Genomic DNA, 17,184 nt, shown 5'->3' on the forward strand with positions numbered 1-17,184 from the left:
CACCTGTGCCCAGCAGTGCCCCCACCTGTGCCACTCTGCAGTGCCACCTACCTGTGCCCAGAAGTGCCACCTACATGTGCCCAGCAGTGCCACCCACCTGTGCCCACCCACCAGTGCCACCCACCTGTGCCTACCAGTGCCACCCACCTGTGCCCACCCACCAGTGCTGCCCACCAGTGCCACCCACCAGTGCAGCCCAGCAGTGCTGCCAGTCAGTGCCACCAGTCAGTGCCCAGGGGTTGTGCCAGTCAGTGCCGCCAGTCAGTGCCCAGAAGTGATGCCAGTCAGTGCCGTCTATCAGTACCCATCATCAGTGTCACCTATCAGTGCCGCCTATCAGTGCTGCATATCAGTGCCGCCTATCCGTGACCCCTAATTAGTGCTGTCTATCAGTGCCGCCTATCCATGCCACCTCATTAGTACTGCCTATCAGTGCCCTTTAGTGCTGCCTATCAGTGCCCATCAGTGCCGCCTATCAGTGCCCATCAGTGCCGCCTCATCAACGCAAATCAGTGAAGGAGAAAAAATACCTGTTTGAAAAATTTTATAAAAGAAACAAATAAACTTTTTTTTTTTTTCAAATTTTTTGCACTTTTTTTAATTTATAGCGCAAAAAGTAAAGCGCCCAGTGGCGATTAAATACCACCAAAAGAAAGCTCTATTTGTGAGAAAAAAAATGATCAAAATTTCATATGGGTACAATGTTGCATGACCGCGCAATTGTCAATCAAAGTGCGGCAGCGCTGAAAGCTGAAAATTGGCCTGGTAAGGAAGGGGGTAGAAGTGCCTGGTAGGCAAGTGGTTAATGCAAAATCCTTTCCCTTAGACTTCAATGCAAAATCGTTTGCCTTAGACTTCACTGTAAAATCCTTTCCCTTAGACTTCAATGCAAAATCGTTTGCCTTAGACTTCAATGCAAAATCGTTTGCCTTAGACTTCACTGTAAAATCCTTTCCCTTAGACTTCAATGCAAAATTCTTTCACTTAGACTTCAACGCAAAATCGCCCCCCTAGTGACTGCAACGCAAAAACGCCCCTAGTGACTGCAACGCAAAAACGCCCCTAGTGACTTCAATGCAAAATCCTTTCTCTTAGACTTCAGTGCAAAATCCTTTCCCTTAGACTTCAATGCAAAATCCTTTCCCTTAGACTTCAATGCAAAATCGCCCCCTAGTGACTGCAATGCAAAAACGCCCCCCTAGTGACCTCAATGCAAAATCGCATCCTATAGACTTCAATGCAAAATCCTGTCCCACAGACTTCGATGAAAAATCCCACCCCACAGACTTTAATGCAAAATTGCGTCCCATTGACTTCAATGCAAAAACAAAAACTGTAGCTGCTGACTTTTAAAATACAGCCACTTACCTGTCCCTCTGTCCAGCAATGTCCTCACCACGGCTGGTTTCACCGGCCATCTTCTCTCCCTGGCGCCGGCACTTTCAGTGTGGGCACCCGGCTGAGACAGCTTGCAGCTTCATAGGTGGGTGCCCACTGCGCATGTGCGAGAAGCGCTGCGCATTGTGAATGGCCTTCTGGGACCTGAAGACTACGGGGAGGGAGGGTAGGAGGACAACTTCGCAGCGGGTACCTGTCAAATTTGGGTACCCCTCCCCCCCCCTGCTCCTCAAAGGTGCCAATCCTTAACCACTTCCTATCCGGCCGCTGTATATAAACGGTCGGACGGTGGCAGTGCAGGGGCGGGCTGCCATTCATAAACGGCGCCCGCCATTTCGGACTGTGCGCGCTCCCTGGGAGCGCGTGGCACTGTGATCTGTTGCCTGCTGTGTGAGGTCCTGATCATGTGATCACTGATTGGCCAATCTGTGATCACATGAATAGTAGTAAGCAAGATGTCACTTCTGACATCATTGCTTACTACGTGTGAAATCTGTGAATGATCACTGAGATCACATGGTACAGGGCTATTCTCAACAGCCTTGTACCATGTGACAAGCGGTGACCAATCACAGCTCTCACAGTATTTCTCAGTGGCTGCAAGAATGCAGCCAGAGAGAAGGAGAAATTATTGATTTTACAGCCTTTATGGGTGTAAAAGCAATCAGTGTAAGAAAAAAAAAATCTTCATCACCCCCCACAAGTAGTACAGTGTCACCATGGTGACACTGTACTGCTAGGGTGACAGTATGTTAAAAAAAACAATAAAACAAATAATATAAAAAAAAATGTAAACTCTTTTTTTAATTATAATTCTTGGTTATAAACTTTTTTGGGTTATTTTTTTTACTAAAAAGATAACTGAATACATTTTGGCCAAGATTTATGGAGAAAGATTATTTATTTGCAAAATTTTATAAGAAAAACACTTTTTTTTTCAAAATGTTTGGACATTTTCATTTATATAGCAAAAAAAAAATATAAATCCCAGCGGTGAATAAATACCACCGCGCAATTGTCATTTAAAGTGTGATACCGCTGAAAGCTGAAAATTGGCCTGCACTGGAGGGGGGGGGGGGGGGGAAGTGTCCGGACTGGAAGGGGGGAAAGTGTCCGGACTGGAAGGGGGTGAAAGTGTCCGGACTGGAAGAGGGGGGGGGGAAAGTGTCCGGACTGGAAGGGGGTGAAAGTGTCCGGACTGGAAGGGGGTGAAAGTGTCCGGACTGGAAGGGGGGGAAAGTGTCCGGACTGGAAGGGGGGGAAAGTGTCCGGACTGGAAGGGGGGGAAAGTGTCCGGACTGGAAGGGGGGGAAAGTGTCCGGACTGGAAGGGGGGGAAAGTGTCCGGACTGGAAGGGGGGGAAAGTGTCCGGACTGGAAGGGGGGGAAAGTGTCCGGACTGGAAGGGGGGGGAAAGTGTCCGGACTGGAAGGGGGGGGAAAGTGTCCGGACTGGAAGGGGGGGGGAAAGTGTCCGGACTGGAAGGGGGGGGAAAGTGTCGGGACTGGGAGGGGGGAAAGTGTCGGGACTGGAAGGGGGTGAAAGTGTCGGGACTGGAAGGGGGGGGAAAGTGTCGGGACTGGAAGGGGGGGGAAAGTGTCGGGACTGGAAGGGGGGGGGAAATTGTCCGGACTGGAAGGGGGGTGAAAGTGTCCGGACTGGAAGGGGGGGAAAGTGTCCGGACTGGAAGGGGGGGAAAGTGTCCGGACTGGAAGGGGGGGAAAGTGTCCGGACTGGAAGGGGGGGGAAAGTGTCCGGACTGGAAGGGGGGGGAAAGTGTCCGGACTGGAAGGGGGGGGAAAGTGTCCGGACTGGAAGGGGGGGGAAAGTGTCCGGACTGGAAGGGGGGGGAAAGTGTCCGGACTGGAAGGGGGGGGGGGAAAGTGTCTGGACTGGAAGGGGGGGGGAAAGTGTCCGGACTGGAAGGGGGGGGGGAAGTGTCCGGACTGGAAGGGGGGGGGGAAAGTGTCCGGACTGGAAGGGGGGGGGAAAGTGTCCAGACTGGAAGGGGGGGGAAAGTGTCCAGACTGGAAGGGGGGGGAAAGTGTCCGGACTGGAAGGGGGGTGAAATTGTCCGGACTGGAAGGGGGGGGGGAAATTGTCCGAACTGGAAGGGGGGTGAAAGTGTCCGGACTGGAAGGGGGGGAAAGTGTCCGGACTGGAAGGGGGGGAAAGTGTCCGGACTGGAAGGGGGGGAAAGTGTCCGGACTGGAAGGGGGGGAAAGTGTCCGGACTGGAAGGGGGGGAAAGTGTCTGAACATGAAGTGGTTAATGGAGAGTGGGGGACAAAGGCTTAAAGCGGAACTTTCCCTTTTGGGTGGAGTTCCGCTTTAAGAAAGGCCATCAATGAAATCTGGTGACGCAAGAGACGGTGAAACGTAACATCAATACAATACGGGTAAAAGGGACTCACATTCCTCCTGGCTGGGAGAGGCTACATTCAGGTCTGTGGAGAGAGGCTGGCTAGAACTACTGCTCTGCGAAGATATCGAGGTATTTCCGTTGTCGCTGTTTATCTCGCTGGGGAATAAGTCTGATTGGCTGCTGCTTGTGCTGGGGGTGGAGTCATCGTCTGGCTGCTTCTTCTGGAAATCTACAAAGAATAAAGAGAACTGTCTTTATAAAGAAAAGGATTGGAAAGCTCCGCCTCTCATCGATCACAACGTCACATGTGCATTCAGAAACTGTCACCTCCTTTCACCAGAGATCGCGGTGGGACAACTAGAAAAAAAAGACCCTTTAGATCCCCCGATGTTTACTCTCTTTTTTTCCTCCTTTCTTTTTCCCTCTTTTACTTGATTCCTCCTATCCCTCCCTGAAAGCGGAACTAAGTTCTCTGACAACACAAACTATTTTCAATCCTTATGTTGCTGGAATTAGTAAATAGATAGGAAGTTATTTTATTTACTTGTTTTAAAATTGTTTTACATTTCTTCAGTTACTTCCTGGTTCTTGGCCTAGGCCAAAATGATGTCATACATCCCAGGAGTCTTTACGGGAGAAGGGGCTTTCCCAGTTCAGCACACCCTGCATGCCTGAGCTAAGTGCAGATGAATTCCAGGAAGTACATGCGACATGAATCACCTTACTCAAGATGGTCACAACTACAAAAACAACAGGGGAGTGTTTTTGAAAGTGATTTCTCAGCAACATAAAGCATGGAGCCATGGATGGATGGATGGATGGACGGCGACATGGATGGATGGATGGATGGACGGAGGCATGGATGGATGGATGGATGGACGGATGGATGGACAGAGACATGGATGGATGGACGGAGACATGGACGGATGGATGGACGGAGACATGGACGGAGATATGGACGGATGGATGGATGGAGATACGGATGGATGGATGGACGGAGATACGGATGGATGGATGGACGGAGATACGGATGGATGGACGGAGACATGGATGGATGGACGGAGACACAGATGGATGGACGGACACATGGATGGATGGATGGAGATACGTTTGGATGGATGGATGGAGGTACGGATGGATGGACGGAGACACGGATGGATGGACAGAGACACGGATGGATGGACGGAGACATGGATGGATGGACGGAGACACGGATGGATGGACGGAGACACGGATGGATGGACGGAGACATGGATGGATGGAGATACGTTTGGATGGATGGACAGAGATACGGATGGATGGACGGAGACATGGATGGATGGACAGAGACACGGATGGATGGACGGAGACATGGATGGATGGACGGAGACATGGATGGACAGAGACATGGATGGACAGAGACATAGATGGACAGAGACATAGATGAACAGAGACATGGATGGATGGACGGAGACACGGATGGATGGACGGAGACACGGATGGATGGACTGAGACATGGATGGATGGACGGAGACACGGATGGACTGAGACATGGATGGATGGACGGAGACACGGATGGATGGATGGACTGAGACATGGATGGATGGACGGAGACACGGATGAATGGATGGATGGAGACACGGATGAATGGATGGACGGAGACACGGATGAATGGATGGATGGACGGAGACATGGATGGATGGATGGACGGAGACATGGATGGACGGATGGGAGAGTTTGCTTTGAATATTAAAAATGAATTAAATAGTGTTTTCAGTTTGTGGGGCTCTGATACAGTGTAGTTATTATTATTATTATTATTATTATTATTATACAGGATTTATATAGCGCCAACAGTTTTCGCAGCACTTCGCTCCACTTTACTGCCCTGACCTTCTCGATACCAAAGCCTTTTTTTTCTTTTAACCACTTCCCATCCGGCCCATGTACATAAACATCATCCCCATCCCCTGCTTGTGCGCGCTCCCTGGGAGCGATCCAGTGCCCGCTCCGGACACAGTGGAACACCGATCGTTGAACAAGACCTGTGTGCGAGGTCCCGATCATGTTATTACTGATTGGCCAATCAGTGATCCCATGAAGAGTAGTAAGCAAGATGTCACTTCCTGACATCATTGCTTACTACGTGTGAAATCTATGAATGATCACAGAGATCACATGGTACAGGGCTATTCACAACAGCCTTATACCATGTGACAAGCTGTGACCAATCACAGCTTACATAGTATTTCTCAATGGCTGCAAGAATGCAGACAGAGAGAAGGAGAAATGATTGCTTGTACAGCCTTTATAGGTGTAAAAGCAATCAGTGTAAAAAAAAAAAAAATCTTCATTACCCCCCCATGAGTAGTACAGTGTCACCATGGTGCTGCTAGGGTGACAGTATGTTAAAAAAAAAAAAAAGACACAAATAGTAATATAAAAAATATATAAAAGAAAAATGTCAAATTTTTTTTTAAAAAATTATAGGGTGACAGTATGTAAAAAAAACAAATAATATAAAAAAATACAAATAATATAAAAAAAATAAAATAAAAATGTAAAATTTTTTTTGAAAAATTACAATTTTTGATTATAATCTAATTTGTTTTTTTTTTTTACTAAAAAGATAACCAAATACATGTTGGCCACAATTTATGAAGAAAGATTATTTATTTGCACAAATTTTATGAGAAAAAACTTTTTTTCAAAATTTTTGGACTTTTTCATTTAAATAGCAAAAAAAAAATAAAAATCTTAGCGGTGAATAAATACCACCAAAATAAAGCTTTATCTGTCTCAAAAAAAATGCTAAAAAATTCATATGGGTACAGTGTTGCATGACCGCGCAATTGTCATTCAAAGTGTGACAGCGCTGAAAGCTGGAAATTGGCCTGGACAGGAAGGGGGTAAAAGTGTCCAGAATTGAAGTGGTTAAATAACAAACAAATCATACTTACCTGCTCTGTGTAATGGTTTTGCACAGAGCAGCCCTGATCCTCCTCTTTTTGGGCCCCCCGCCAGTGATTCTGGCTCCTCCCTGCTTGCTACGGGGGCACTGGTACGGGCACGTCCCTTAGTCTGTCTATAGGACACACCAGACCGGGATTCGACCCTGCACCCCGCTCCCTCCACACAGGCTGTGATTGACAGCAGCGGGAGCCAATGGCTCCTGCTGCTGTGTCTCAGCCAATAAGGAGGGGGGAGACCCAGAAAAGCCGAGTCTCCTGTGCCCATCGCTGGGCCAAGATCGGACTCAGGTGAGTATTACTGGGGGCTCTGCACAATGAAGGTCCTTTACCTTCTGTGACGGGAGTCACTTTGGGTGAGGGGTCCATGGAACACAGCTCACTTTGGAGAGGTGGGGAGACCCCTGTCTCAGCTCCCCATATCCCTCTTATGTGTAAGTCACCCTGTGCCTGTTACGGGTACAGGGTGATCTGTCCTAATATTGTGTAGACATGTCTAGGAGATAGGTGGGGGTTGTGGATTGTTTGATGCCATGTGGTTGCATCCCATTGTTCTATTGTGTGTCTTGGTTGGGAGCAAACTATTATGGGATGTATGTGTTTGTGTGCATTAGCTTAGTGGGGGGGGGGGTGTCTCCAGCGGCCCTCCCTCCTGATGGGACTGTCTGCTGGTGTGAAGTTTGAATACCTGTGTGTCTCTTGTTACTAAATGTAGATTGCCCCGCCCTGTGTCATTTTGCAGGGAGGGGGGACTGTCCCCTGAGTGTATATATCTTGTATCTGTGTTCAAATAAACTAGTCTACCTTCTGGATTACTTCAAATCTGGTGTCGTCTGGATCTTGGGGTAACAATAGCCAGATTCATTGTTCTCATGTTCCAGAGCCTGAGAAGCAGCTTCTTGATGGAAATACCCAGTCGTGGGGGTCTGTTACACCTTCATGCCTACAATGTGTGCGTGTCAAACGTATGTGCAAAAAATATTTGAGAAGAAAAAAAAGAAAATGGCCCCAGCAGTGAACGGGTTAAATGGGAAATTCTACTAGCGTACGGCCATCTTTAGATAAGGCAGTTTATTGATCATTTGTGTACAGCGGCCTGCCTGATGCTTCTAAAGTGACAGTCACGTACTCCGCTCTACCAGGAGCTGCTGCTTCCAATTCTTCATTCGGCCTCTGCTGGCACTGATCCGGCACCGAGGCTGCTTCACAAAAGTGTCTGCATCACTCAGACGAGAGGGGAGAGCCGTGTCGCGGCGGAGAGACGCGCTCTCAGGGGGTGGATTGGAAAGCGCTTGAGCTAAACTATGCACAATTAGTGGGGAAGGTGTGAAGTGGCAGTTCAGCAGCCAGCAGGAAGGATTGAGAGAGGAACGTGAAGATCCAAATAATTGATCTGCTTAGCGGAAGCTGGAAGAGCTCCTGGTGTCACGGAGGGATGGCGCAGCGGAGGGAGGCAGCGGGTTCTGGAACATTAAAGCAAAAGGGAAAGTGACTAAAGGTTTAAGTGCACCGAAATCGGATTATTTGGACTTTTAGCAGTTGCTGCAAAGTTAAATCAACTGCTGCCAGCTTCAGTAAATGCTGCCGCCGGCGCAACCCCACCCTGAGCCTTCAAGATGAAGAGACTGCTCCACAGCAGGAGATATCTCAGCGTCAGATGGTGACACATTACACTAGACTGGGGGTAGCAAACCTCAGCACTCCAGCTGTGGTCAAACTACAAATGCCATCATGCCCCTGCCTCTAGGAGTCATGTCCGGGACGGTCAGGGTCTTGCAATGTCTCATGGGACTTGAAGTTTCACCACAGTTGGTTGACTACCCCTGGCACTAGACTGTCACCTCAGAAGTGTTACAAGAGACCTCCGGCAGGGAGTGTCTCTCTTTACACCAGAATCTGCCAGGAGCCCAAAACTGCAGAAAGGCTACTTCATCACGTGCCTTAGTAGCCGGGATAGGCAACCCTGAGATGGAGATCTACCAGAACAAAGAGGAAGGGATCAAAGATCACCGGGACACAGCATGCTAAACTAGGAAGGCCCCATTAAAAAGCGGAGTCTGAAAAATTCTGAGGTCAGTAGTAAGTAAGCCAGAGTTCAGAGGTCATTAGTAAGGCAGAGTGCAAAGGTCAGTAATGTGTGATGCACAATGAAGGGGTCAGCAGTAAATAATACAGAGTGCAGAGGCTAGTGGTAAGTAAAGCACAGTGCAGAGATCAGTGGTAAGTAAAGACTAGTGAGGGGTCAGCAGCAGGTAAGGTAGAGTGCAGAAGTCAGCAGTATCTAACGGAGAGTGCAGAGGTCAGTAGTGTTCAACGGAGAGTGCAGAGGTCAGTAGTGTGCAACGGAGAGTGCAGAGGTCAGTAGTATGCAACGGAGAGTGCAGAGGTCAGTAGTATGCAACGGAGAGTGCAGAGGTCAGTAGTATGAAAAGGTGAGTGCAGAGGTCAGTAGTTTGTAATGCAGAGTGCAGAGGTCAGTAGTATGCAACGGAGAGTGCAGAGGTCAGTAGTATGTAACAAAGAGTGCAGAGGTCAGTAGTTTGTAATGCAGAGTGCAGAGGTCAGTAGTATGCAACGGAGAGTGCAGAGGTCAGTAGTATGCAACGGAGAGTGCAGAGGTCAGTAGTTTGTAATGCAGAGTGCAGAGGTCAGTAGTATGCAACGGAGAGTGCAGAGGTCAGTAGTATGAAAAGGTGAGTGCAGAGGTCAGTAGTTTGTAATGCAGAGTGCAGAGGTCAGTAGTATGCAACGGAGAGTGCAGAGGTCAGTAGTATGTAACAAAGAGTGCAGAGGTCAGTAGTTTGTAATGCAGAGTGCAGAGGTCAGTAGTATGTAACAAAGAGTGCAGAGGTCAGTAGTTTGTAATGCAGAGTGCAGAGGTCAGTAGTATGTAACGGAGAGTGCAGAGGTCAGTAGTTTGTAATGCAGAGTGCAGAGGTCAGTAGTATGTAACGGAGTGTGCAGAGGTCAGTAGTTTGTAATGCAGAGTGAAGAAGTTAGCAGCATGTAACCAGAGTGCAGTGTTCAGTAGTATGCAATGCAGAAATTAGTAAGTAATGCACAGGGCAGGGATCAGCAGTTTCTAATGAGTTCAGGGGTCAGCAGTATGTAACCCCAAAACACCCGATTCTATTACAAACTTCGCCCGGCAGAGTGAGAGTAGTCCTCCCAGGTGTCCTCTCAACTGTGTCATACAACACATCAGAGCCAAGCCGGTACCTGGGACTTTCTTTGGCTCTGTACCAGGGGTGGACTGACAACTCATGGGGCCCCCGGGCAATAGGGGGTCATGGGGCCCCTGTGTCCTTGCCCAAACTCAAAAAAGCCTATGAAAAAGGTACCAGGGGCATCTCATGGGGCCCCCTACTGAACCCCGGCCCTCGGGCAGTGTCCGAGTTTCCAAATGGTCAGTCCGCCCCTGCTCTGTACCAATCTGAGGTCAGAAAGTTAGTAGGCAGGGTCAGGTGCATGGCAGGGTTGTAATCTACCCATTGCATGGCTGCTATGGATGTGCTGCTGACCACCTCTTTAAATAAAATTAAGGATTTAGCGACACTTCAACCTGAGTACAAGGGACACATCCTATTATACATTTATATAGCTCTGACATATACCGCAGTGCTGTACAGAGATCGCTGAGCTAGTCACATCAGTCTCTGTACCAGAGGAGCTTACACTCTAATGTCCCCTCCCCCACAGTCACACACTATTATTATACATTTATATAGCTCTGACATATACCGCAGCGCTGTACAGAGATCACTGACCCAGTCCCTTCATTCTCTGTACCAGAGGAGCTTACACTCTAATGTCCCCTCCCCCACAGTCACACACTATTGTTATACATTTATATAGCTCTGACATATACCACAGCGCTGTACAGAGAACACCGAGACAAATCAGTCTCTGTACCAGAGGAGCTTACACTCTAATGCTCCCAAGGCATTCATTTGTGGACTGTGGTATGAAAGCCACGTAACACACACAGGGAGATTATACAAATCCCATGAAGATGGTGTCCTCGGACCCCGGGGTTGGGCCCTCATTTACCAAAGGTTTGTACCAAATGAACAAAATCCCGGAGGGTCTCTACAACATTAAACGTAGTCTGCGATCTTCAAAGCCGGTTCCTCGGAGGCCTTCACAGGCCATCCTGACATCACCTGCATCATCTGGCAGATGTCTGGTCCATTTCTGGAAGCGATCATGTGATCCCAGGGGCCGCAGGAAGTAGGTGAGCCAGTATTTATATCCCGAGCCTCAGCCCTATTTCTGAACCTGAAGCCCATCCAAATGGCGGAGACACTTCTGGTCCCAAACTGTCAGGGAACATCGTTTATTTCCAGTGCGAGGTGAGCGGGACGATTCGCCGAGGGAAATTTCCATAAGCTCATGCATCAAAGTGTCAGAGCTGCGGCGCAGAAAGAAAATCTGACCTATATTTGTGAACCCAAAAGGTCAACGCTGATAATATATTTTCTGTGGGACCGGGAGGTGTAAAATACATAACTGCCAGGGGGGGCTGCCGGGACAAGGATCCCATCTCGCTAGATAAACGCCAATGCAGGATGGTGACAGCCAAGAGCATGCGACTCTTCAAAGGGCCTCAGACGATGATAAGTAGAACTCCGGTCAAGCAGCTATAATGGAAAAGGCCGATCGTATTCTCTGCCATGCAGAACGCTAGAACAGGCCCTTTCTCTGCTCCCTTCACCCAGCAGGAGGCACTATGGAAGGGAGGCGGTATGGAAGACAGTAAGGAAGAAAGGCAGTAAGTATGGAAGACAGTAAGGAAGGAAGGCAGTAAGGAAGGAAGGCAGTAAGGAAGGAAGGCAGTAAGTATGGAAGACAGTAAGGAAGGAAGGCAGTAAGGAAGGAAGGCAGTAAGTATGGAAGGCAGTAAGGAAGGAAGGCAGTAAGTATTGAAGGCAGTAAGGAAGGAAGGGAGGAAGTAAGTATGGAAGGCAGTAAGTATTGAAGGCAGTAAGGAAGGAAGGGAGGAAGTAAGTATGGAAGGCAGTAAGTATGGAAGACAGTAAGGAAGGCAGGCAGTAAGGAAGGAAGGCAGTAAGTATGGAAGGCAATAAGGAAGGAAGGCAGTAAGGAAGGAAGGCAGTAAGTATGGAAGGCAGTAAGGAAGGAAGGCAGTAAGTATTGAAGGCAGTAAGGAAGGAAGGGAGGAAGTAAGTATGGAAGGCAGTAAGTATTGAAGGCAGTAAGGAAGGAAGGGAGGAAGTAAGTATGGAAGGCAGTAAGTATGGAAGACAGTAAGGAAGGCAGGCAGTAAGGAAGGAAGGCAGTAAGTATGGAAGGCAGTAAGTATGGAAGGCAGTAAGTATGGAAGACAGTAAGGAAGGAAGGCAGTAAGTATGTAAGGCAGTGTGTATGGACGGCAGTAAGGAAGGAAGGTAGTAAGTATGGAAGACAGAAAGGAAGGAAGGCAGTAAGGAAGGAAGTCAGTAAGGAAGGAAGGCAGGAAGGCAGTAAGTATGGAAGACAGTAAGGAGGGAAGGCAGTAAGGAGGGAAGGCAGTAAGTATGGAAGACAGTAAGGAAGGAAGGAAGGCAGTAAGTATGGAAGACAGTAAGGAAGGAAGGAAGGCAGTAAGTATGGAAGACAGTAAGGAAGGAAGGCAGTAACTATGGAAGACAGTAAGGAAGGAAGGCAGTAAGGAAGGAAGGCAGTAAGGAAGGAAGACAGTAAGGAAGGAAGGCAGTAAGTATGGAAGACAGTAAGGAAGGAAGGCAGTAAGTATGGAAGGCAATAAGGAAGGAAGGCAGTAAGTATGGAAGGCAGTAAGGAAGGAAGGAAGGCAGTAAGTATGGAAGGCAGTAAGTATGGAAGACAGTAAGGAAGGCAGGGAGTAAGGAAGGAAGGCAGTAAGGAAGGAAGGCAGTAAGTATGGAAGGCAGTAAGGAAGGAAGGCAGTAAGTATGGAAGGCAGTAAGGAAGGAAGGAAGGCAGTAAGTATGGAAGGCAGTAAGTATGGAAGACAGTAAGGAAGGCAGGCAGTAAGGAAGGAAGGCAGTAAGTATGGAAGGCAGTAAGTATGGAAGACAGTAAGGAAGGAAGGCAGTAAGTATGGAAGGCAGTGTGTATGGACGGCAGTAAGGAAGGAAGGTAGTAAGTATGGAAGACAGAAAGGAAGGAAGGCAGTAAGGAAGGAAGTCAGTAAGGAAGGAAGGCAGGAAGGCAGTAAGTATGGAAGACAGTAAGGAGGGAAGGCAGTAAGGAAGGAAGACAGTAAGGAAGGAAGGCAGTAAGTATGGAAGACAGTAAGGAAGGAAGGCAGTAAGTATGGAAGACAGTAAGGAAGGAAGGAAGGCAGTAAGTATGGAAGACAGTAAAGAAGGAAGGCAGTAAGTATGGAAGGCAGTAAGGAAGGAAGGCAGTAAGTATGGAAGGCAGTAAGGAAGGAAGGCAGTAAGTATGGAAGGCAGTAAGGAAGGAAGGCAGTAAGTATGTAAGGCAGTGTGTATGGACGGCAGTAAGGAAGGAAGGTAGTAAGTATGGAAGACAGAAAGGAAGGAAGGCAGTAAGGAAGGAAGTCAGTAAGGAAGGAAGGCAGGAAGGCAGTAAGTATGGAAGACAGTAAGGAGGGAAGGCAGTAAGGAGGGAAGGCAGTAAGTATGGAAGACAGTAAGGAAGGAAGGAAGGCAGTAAGTATGGAAGACAGTAAGGAAGGAAGGAAGGCAGTAAGTATGGAAGACAGTAAGGAAGGAAGGCAGTAACTATGGAAGACAGTAAGGAAGGAAGGCAGTAAGGAAGGAAGGCAGTAAGGAAGGAAGACAGTAAGGAAGGAAGGCAGTAAGTATGGAAGACAGTAAGGAAGGAAGGCAGTAAGTATGGAAGGCAATAAGGAAGGAAGGCAGTAAGTATGGAAGGCAGTAAGGAAGGAAGGAAGGCAGTAAGTATGGAAGGCAGTAAGTATGGAAGACAGTAAGGAAGGCAGGCAGTAAGGAAGGAAGGCAGTAAGGAAGGAAGGCAGTAAGTATGGAAGGCAGTAAGGAAGGAAGGCAGTAAGTATGGAAGGCAGTAAGGAAGGAAGGAAGGCAGTAAGTATGGAAGGCAGTAAGTATGGAAGACAGTAAGGAAGGCAGGCAGTAAGGAAGGAAGGCAGTAAGTATGGAAGGCAGTAAGTATGGAAGACAGTAAGGAAGGAAGGCAGTAAGTATGGAAGGCAGTGTGTATGGACGGCAGTAAGGAAGGAAGGTAGTAAGTATGGAAGACAGAAAGGAAGGAAGGCAGTAAGGAAGGAAGTCAGTAAGGAAGGAAGGCAGGAAGGCAGTAAGTATGGAAGACAGTAAGGAGGGAAGGCAGTAAGGAAGGAAGACAGTAAGGAAGGAAGGCAGTAAGTATGGAAGACAGTAAGGAAGGAAGGCAGTAAGTATGGAAGACAGTAAGGAAGGAAGGAAGGCAGTAAGTATGGAAGACAGTAAAGAAGGAAGGCAGTAAGTATGGAAGGCAGTAAGGAAGGAAGGCAGTAAGTATGGAAGGCAGTAAGGAAGGAAGGCAGTAAGTATGGAAGGCAGTAAGGAAGGAAGGAAGGAAGGAAGGAAGGCAGTAAGTATGGAAGGCAGTAAGTATGGAAGACAGTAAGGAAGGCAGGCAGTAAGTATGGAAGGCAGTAAGTATGGAAGACAGTAAGGAAGGAAAGCAGTAAGTATGGAAGACAGTAAGGAAGGAAGGAAGGCAGTAAGTATGGAAGGCAGTAAGTATGGAAGACAGTAAGGAAGGCAGGCAGTAAGGAAGGAAGGCAGTAAGTATGGAAGACAGTAAGGAAGGAAGGCAGTAAGTATGTAAGGCAGTGTGTATGGACGGCAGTAAGGAAGGGAGGTAGTAAGTATGGAAGACAGAAAGGAAGGAAGGCAGTAAGGAAGGAAGTCAGTAAGGAAGGAAGGCAGGAAGGCAGTAAGTATGGAAGTCAGTAAGGAGGGAAGGCAGTAAGGAGGGAAGGCAGTAAGTATGGAAGACAGTAAGTATGGAAGACAGTAAGGAAGGAAGGCAGTAAGTATGGAAGACAGTAAGGAAGGAAGGCAGTAAGTATGGAAGACAGTAAGGAAGGAAGGAAGGCAGTAAGTATGGAAGACAGTAAGGAAGGAAGGCAGTAAGTATGGAAGACAGTAAGGAAGGAAGGAAGGCAGTAAGTATGGAAGACAGTAAGGAAGGAAGGCAGTAAGTATGGAAGACAGTAAGGAAGGAAGGCAGTAAGTATGGAAGACAGTAAGGAAGGAAGGCAGTAAGGAAGGAAGACAGTAAGGAAGGAAGGCAGTAAGTATGGAAGACAGTAAGGAAGGAAGGCAGTAAGTATGGAAGACAGTAAAGAAGGAAGGCAGTAAGTATGGAAGGCAGTAAGGAAGGAAGGCAGTAAGTATGGAAGGCAGTAAGTATGGAAGGCAGTAAGTATGGAAGGCAGTAAGTATGGAAGGCAGTAAGGAACGAAGGAAGGCAGTATGGAAGGAAGGCAGTATGGAAGGAAGGCAGTATGGAAGGAAGGCAGTATGGAAGGAAGGCAGTAAAGAAGGCAGTAGAGAAGGAAGGTAGTATTGAAAGAAAGTATGGAAGGCAGCAAGTAGGAAAGGAGGCCAGTATGGAAGGAAGACAGTAAGAAAAGTAGTAAGTAGGGAAAGCAGTAAGGAAGGCACTATGAAAGGAAGGCAGTAATTATGAATGGCAGGCAGTTAAGAAGGCAGTATGGAATGCAATAGGTAGGGAAACCAGCATGGAAGGCAGTATGGAATACAGTAAGCATGGAAAGAAGTATGGAAGGCAGTCTGTAGGGAAAGCAGTATGGAAGGAAGGCAGAAAGTAAGAAAAGCAGTAAGTGGGGAAAGCAGTAAGTATGGAACACAGTAAGTATGGAAGGTAGGCAGTAAGGATGGAAGGTAGTACATCAAGTGGCCCAAAAGCAGCAATGCGATGGCCCAATGGTGCCTACTAGGGAGGAGAAAAATTCAGCAATTTTACAATCACAAAAATTTGGGTAAAATTTGCCAGAATTTCAGTTAAAAGTGAGACAATTTGCAGAAATTTTGCCATTTTACCAAAATGCACTGGAGTCAATGTGACATTAAAAAGCCGACTCTCACTTTACCCATTCAGAGCCAACTGACAATGAGGGACGTTCATGAAAACTGTATTTTGTTTGCAGACGTTAACCTGTGCTTCTTTTATTTCTAAATCCTCCCTCCGGCCTCCCCCTCAGTCTTGCACAGGTGTACCGGCTCCTCCCCTTCAGTCTTGCACAGGTGTACCGGCTCCTCCCCTCCAGTCTTGCACAGGTGTACCGGCTCCTCCCCTCCAGTCTTGCACAGGTGTACCGACTCCTCCCCTCCAGTCTTGCACAGGTGTACCGGCTCCTCCCCTCCAGTCTTGCACAGGTGTACCGACTCCTCCCCTCCAGTCTTGCACAGGTGTACCGACTCCTCCCCTCCAGTCTTGCACAGGTGTACCGGCTCCTCCCCTCCAGTCTTGCACAGGTGTACAGGCTCCTCCCCTCCAGTCTTGCACAGGTGTACCGACTCCTCCCCTCCAGTCTTGGACAGGTGTACCAGCTCTTCCCCTCCAGTCTTGCACAGGTGTACAGGCTCCTCCTCTTCAGTCTTGCACAGGTGTACCGGCTCCTCCCCTTCAGTCTTGCACAGATGTATCGGCTCCTCCCCTTCAGTCTTGCACAGATGTATCGGCTCCTCCCCTTCAGTCTTGCACAGGTGTACCGGCTCCTCCCCTTCAGTCTTGCACAGATGTACCGGCTCCTCCCCTTCAGTCTTGCACAGATGTACCGGCTCCTCCCCTTCAGTCTTGCACAGGTGTACCAGCTCCTCCCCTAGCTTGAAACTGCTTACTCTGATTTCACTGCACACTATGAGCTTCTCACAATGTGCATTAGAATCTGCAGCAAGTCAGCTCTGTTAGAAGATGAAGTAAGCAGCATCATTTAGCCCTTTCCTCCCCAGCCTGTCCTTGGCCCGCCCACTTTTCATTCATTGGATTTCAGTTCTTTCAGTCATGGGGACTGAGCATCACATGCCAAGCTTGGCAGGCGCTCCCGTCTGCTGAAAGCGGCGGGGGGGGGGGGTATACATCCAAAATGAAGCACCGTGGCTGTGGTGTGTGTACACCCCAAGCCGCTGAAGGGGGAGCGTTTGGAAAGGAAGTAAAAACACAGATCAGCTGCGGGGTTTTACTGCCCCTCAAATGCTAGTGTGAAGAAGTCCAAAAGGTTTTTTAGATATTTGTGTTGCTGACAGGGAAAAAGAAAAATCAGAACAGGTGAAATATCAGCAGATTATAACTCATAATATCATGACACAATTTTCTTCCCCCAAGTACAGATTTATTGTCTGTGTGCATTTTGTGTAATAAATTAGCTGCTCTGAAAATTAACATATCTGGGCGCATTTCAAAACTCCTCCTTAGCATTTCTAATTTCTGCAACATTTGCGAGGTGGAATTTTCTCCCAAAATAAGATGTC

At 48.0% G+C, this 17,184-nt stretch overlaps 1 protein-coding gene across 1 annotated transcript in view; it reads right to left on the reverse strand.

Moving 5' to 3' along the window:
• The window catches only part of ZFAND3 (zinc finger AN1-type containing 3), a 309,345-nt gene that overhangs the window by 113,047 nt on the left and 179,114 nt on the right, over window positions 1–17,184 (reverse strand). Inside the window, exon 3 of the mRNA XM_089692567.1 lies at window positions 3,811–3,990. Within this exon, the coding sequence (XP_089548693.1) occupies window positions 3,811–3,990 (180 nt within the window). The remainder of the gene's footprint in view (window positions 1–3,810; window positions 3,991–17,184) is intronic.

Source organism: Staurois parvus, unplaced genomic scaffold (genome assembly GCF_062004578.1).
Source record: "Staurois parvus isolate SC_StPar_1 unplaced genomic scaffold, SC_StPar_1.0 ptg000595l, whole genome shotgun sequence".
Taxonomy (NCBI): Eukaryota; Metazoa; Chordata; class Amphibia; order Anura; family Ranidae; genus Staurois; species Staurois parvus.